The 5,258-nt window shown below is 32.9% G+C and overlaps 1 protein-coding gene across 2 annotated transcripts; it reads right to left on the bottom strand.

Annotated features, from left to right (window-relative positions):
• Positions 1–1,295: 1,295 nt before the first annotated feature.
• LOC105777139 (metal tolerance protein 11) lies at positions 1,296–5,258 on the bottom strand. 2 transcript variants are annotated; one of them, XM_012600220.2, is made up of 6 exons: positions 4,899–5,258; positions 3,579–3,688; positions 3,253–3,498; positions 2,317–2,397; positions 1,963–2,196; positions 1,296–1,885 (listed from the first exon to the last, which is right to left on the bottom strand). In XM_012600220.2, exons 1-6 carry the CDS (start codon positions 5,065–5,067, stop codon positions 1,535–1,537), a joined length of 1,191 nt encoding a protein of 396 aa, XP_012455674.1. In that variant the 5' UTR covers positions 5,068–5,258; the 3' UTR covers positions 1,296–1,534. The 2 variants fall into 2 exon arrangements, with proteins under 2 accessions (XP_012455674.1, XP_052478104.1); XM_052622144.1 differs by lacking the exon at positions 4,899–5,258 and adding an exon at positions 3,770–4,676.

The following is a 5,258-nucleotide window of genomic DNA, read 5'->3' on the forward strand; positions in this document are numbered from 1 at the left end:
CTTATTAACTATACGTTTTAAAAATTATTATAATATAATTTGAATATAACCTAAATCCTATATATTTATTTTTAAATAATTCATGTGTAGCTAATCTGGCCTATGTTGGTTTAGTTGGTAAAGGCGAAAGTTTTATGTCTAGAGTACTCAAATTCGAGACTTAATGAGTTTATGGGAGTTTTAGTTCAATTAATCTATACTCAATTTATTACACTTCAAAATTAATAATAATTTTATGTAATACAAATAAAAATATTATTAAAACCTGTAACATTTATATTTTAAATAATTGAAATAAAAATTAAAATATAAAATATTATATTTCTTATTAATATTAAAATTTAAATTTTACATATTTATTTCTATTTAACATTTTATAATAACCTTATATGTATCTATAAATATACCATTTCCTAGTCCGTTTGTGTTGTATTGGTCAAACTTATACGGTACTTGTTACATTTCAAAAATTAATAATTATCATGCAATACAAACAAAAATATTATTAAATTTTATAACATTTATATTTTAAATAATTGAGATAAAAAATTAAAATAGAGAAATAATATATATCCTATTAATATTAAGTTTTAACTTCTATATATTTATTGTTATTTAAAATTTTATAGTAACAATATATGTATCTATACTATTATTTAAATTATTGACTGAGTTGGTGTCATGAGACAATCGAGTATCAATACGGTTAGAGAAATTATAAAATTTTCTTTTCAGTATTTAAAATATTCAATGGTACTTTAATCTCTTTATTTAGAAAAAAAAGTATACATATAGAGCGATTTGGACCTAGGCTAATAATGATAAAACTTTAAATTTACCACTAAACTAAAACTTTATTTTATTTATTTTATACATTTTAATTTGATTATACATACTTTATTACCTCCATTAATTATATATATCAATAATGTTATCGATTGAAACGGTGTCATAAACTAACTCGGCAACTACTTAAGATTAATAACAACCATGATAAATAATTGTATTCATTTAATATTCTTAATTTAATGTATTCATGTGTTTAAACTTCACTAATTTAATTTTTTATTTTAATATTATATATATTTAATGTGTTATTATTAATAATTAATTTTAAATTATATATTTCATTTTTATTGTATGTAATTTTAAACACAAATTTATTTTCTAAATACATCATTTTCATACATATACACTTGATAAAATTTCTAATATTGATAAAAACCTTAGTTTTATATTTTAATTAATTTATCCTGAATAATTTCTTTTAGGAAATATTTTCAATCATACATCAATTTTATTTTTCAGAATTAGCATCACTTGATGACACCAACTAAATTAAATTAAACATGTTGCATTTACAAACGTTTGCCATAAAGTTTAAATTGCTTTTATATGGCTCAATTCACCCAGCATACATCATAGAATTTGATGGTAAAATCCCAGGAAAAAAAAGGGGGAAGAGGGTTGGAGGGGGGGGGGGGGGGAAGGATCATAGACATAGCATTTAAGACATCCTAGGTTATTTATTTGTCTACAAAGCATGTGCTTGTGCATGTTCAGGTTTGTGACTGAATTCATAATCCAGATGAACAAAGGCACGCTCAATCTCAGGCAGCAACTCCAGCTTTTCTTGCAATGATTCCCCAATGTCATGAGCTTCTTGCAATGCCATGTTTGCTGGGAGTACAATGTCGACTTCCACAAAGTAGTGAGACCCGAAGGTGTAGGCTCGGACGGTATCGATATGTCTTATGGCCTTGTGGTGGTTCCAACACAGGTATGTTAGTTTCTGAAGGTATTCCGGAGCTGCTGATTTTCCGACTAATGAATTCACGTTCTCTAGTACTGTCATCGACCATGTCCGGATAGTGTATAGAGCCAGCTGCATTGATCAAGTTCCATCTCGATGAGCCATACATGCTAAATGTTAGCAAATTCCGGAGAAAATATTTTACTTACAATGATAGCTCCAACTGGGTCCATCCAATCATCGATGTAATTTGCGAGCAGCACAGCAATGAGGCCGATGATGTTTGTGATAACGTCGAAGAAATGATCTTGGGCATACGCTTTGACAATTTCGTTTGTAAATGTGCGGCAATAAAACACGAGGAAAAGCTTTACCAGGGTCACTCCGAGCATAATGCCAACAACCCACCGTTCTTGTTCGTTCGTCAGGTTGAATTCATCATCCTGAGCAAAATGAAGAGAGATGCTATTATCATTCGAACCGAACAAGCAGTCATCCAAAAATATAGTAAAGATTTATGGAACAGAGATGAGAACTTTAATGCGTAATCAAAGTGGACTTACATCTGATACCATGGTTCGTACAGACTCCAAGATTATCTGCAGGCCAAGGGTTGCCATGACAGAGGCAAAAACAAGGATACCCTGCACAAAATTTACCAGTTTTACTTATCTTTATAGCGCTTCAAAACTTTATTTCGTGAAAACAGAAACAACCAATACTCATATTTCAATGGCTATGCACCTGCAGAAGATGCAGATTGAGATGCACAAATACAAACCCGAACACAACCATGCGTATACCTAAGGTTAACATGCGTACATATATTCCAGCTTCCTATCTAATCACTAGCCTTGTCCACGCTATATTAGAACATCCTCCCGAGGCAAGGTTTCATGTCTCCAAACAGTGTTAAGTAACATGAACAACTACGATTGAGAAATGATTATAAGTGAGATCCTTGCATGCCTTCAGAAATAAACTGCATCCCATGTTAAGGTACAAAACCGGCTTAAATATGTTACAAGGCAGTCAATGCAGTCACACTCAGATCAAATGTTGCTTCAGAACAAGCACATGTGGTATTAAACTCCTCTTGTAAGAGTAGTCTATGTTTCTAAACATATGTTTGTAGACAACCGATATACATGGTGACTCAGAGATAGGCAACCAAATTGATAAATGAGGCTGTTATTAATAGAAAAAAGAACTCCAAGCTATAGAACTAACCTTACTCCTTAGAACACACAGTTTGCTAATTTATCTTACAGTGTTTTCCAATATTGCAGCCATCCCTTGCCAAACACTAAAGCTTAGTTTGTGAGTGTCGTGCATGGGGTCTGGTATATGTTCATCACAGGTATGTTCAATTGTTTTTAAGATTTCAATGTATTTAAAGGATCCTCGGAGGATCACATCCTGAAACCAATGTCCGGATATGCATCGGATAAAGGTTGTTCAAAGAAACATTTACAACAAGGTGCAGTAAGCATACTGACCAATGGCTGCATTCTTTTCTTTCCAATAGGATACTGATATGGATTTGGTGTTGACATAGAGAACGCAGTAAACCAGAGGATAAAGCCAGACAGAAGATCGAGAAGCGAGTCCAACGTGGATGCAATTATAGCTAACGAACCACTCCAGACAGAAGCATAAACTTTAGCAGCAAAAAGAACCATGTTTGCAACATTGGAAATTCTAATGGCTAACGTCTCACTTCTAGCCAACTTTTCCCTTTCTTCCTGCCAATCACAGCAACAAAGTTCAGCCTAATACTTCTTCAAACAAGGTAATCTCGTTATCTAGAGAGAATGATTCGAACCTTCGACATTCCAGGAATAAAACCACGTTCAGCTAAGGCATCCATTTCATTAAAACCCTCGAGCATTTCCACCTGCTGCTGATAGTATTCAGCCACATTGTCTTCTGGACCTGAAACCATCAAAGGGAACAATTTAGATGCATTATTATAACTCATTTCGTTCATCTGCAAGTGGTGTGTTGCACATTCACCAAAGAACATTGTTTAAAGACGCTGAGACTACAAACTAAGATGCATAAAATCTTCGATTCCAACTACAGGATTCCAACTAAAGGATTTCTCCACTCGCTCGGTTTTCCACTTACAGCAAAACTATCAATATACAAAAAGGTAAAGTATAAGTTAGTTTACCGGAACATATGTATAGCATAAGAAGACGCAAAATGACCAAAGAACACAAAAAGAAACATGAAATGGACCCCATATACATGCTTAATTCGAAAGAGCTCAAATCTTTTAATTCTTTCCAAAGTAGAGCTAAAACAGAAAAGGTCCTCAAGTTCAACAAATACACTTTAAACTAACTGAACACGCATGCACGCACATGCACACATGTGGTTCTTTTAAATAACTCAACCAACAAACTTCATTTTCACTTAAATTCAAGAAAGCTAGCTATCTTTTACCCTTGGAAAACTTCAAACTCAAAATTCTGAGCAAGAGAAAATAACATAAAGAAGACAAATTACCATAACATCAACCTCAAAAAAGTGCAAATCCAATGTCAAGTTTCGTTTGATCAAGAAAATAAGAAAGCATTTCATCATAATTTCCTTATGAAACATCAAACTCTAAAGCACACACCCTATGAAAACAGCCTTAAAAAGAAAGGAGAAAAAACCCCAACATTTCACATACCTCCTTGAACCAAGAAAAACACCCTGCAAGGCTTAATAACTCTTTGCATTCATATAAAACCATGTTAGAGCTCACATTTAAAGACCAAAAAGCAACAATCTATTTCACTTATAAAAAAAACACCATTCCCTTGTTAAATTTATTAAAGTTTTGATGCTCAAACACATTGAAAATTAGCTCAAAACTCATATTAGCCATTAACAGGGAATAAACGGAAAGGTAAATCCATAACAAAGTCCGACAAAGAATCGAATGTTGCTAATTTAAAACTAAACAAATACCAAAAAGAAAAGTTTTGAACTTTAATATACTCATTTGAGTAAATTGATAACCAGCTTGCTAATTAAACTAAATACAGAAAATCCAAGATACCCAACAAAAACTAAGAACATTACTATATTGATAATAAATTAAAAATATATTGTTAGAAACTTTAATAAGAAAAAAAAAAGTTGAAATTACCTAAAACCCCGAGGCAATCATGGAGGCTTCGAGGAGGCTTTTTAACATCTTTGTGTTCAGGCGATAACTGTAAACCATCGAAGTTCAACCGCCAAGACCGGTCACCATTATTCTGATGTGGCAACAGCGCTAGCTCTTCGTCGCTTTCACGCGCCACCGTCTCTACCATTGTCCCGTTTCACTCCCTTCCAAAATGAGAAAAAAAAAAAAAGAGCTTGTGATTTTGCCTTTCCGTTTTTATTCTATTTTAGCAAAGAAGGGTGTAGATTGGAAATTAGATGAAAAGAGGAGGGTATTTTGGGGATATGAAAAAAAAAAACTCCGACGGCTAAGTTAGCGCTAACTCAGTGCCGGGAAAGT

This window comes from Gossypium raimondii, chromosome 10 (genome assembly GCF_025698545.1).
Source record: "Gossypium raimondii isolate GPD5lz chromosome 10, ASM2569854v1, whole genome shotgun sequence".
Taxonomy (NCBI): domain Eukaryota; kingdom Viridiplantae; phylum Streptophyta; class Magnoliopsida; order Malvales; family Malvaceae; genus Gossypium; species Gossypium raimondii.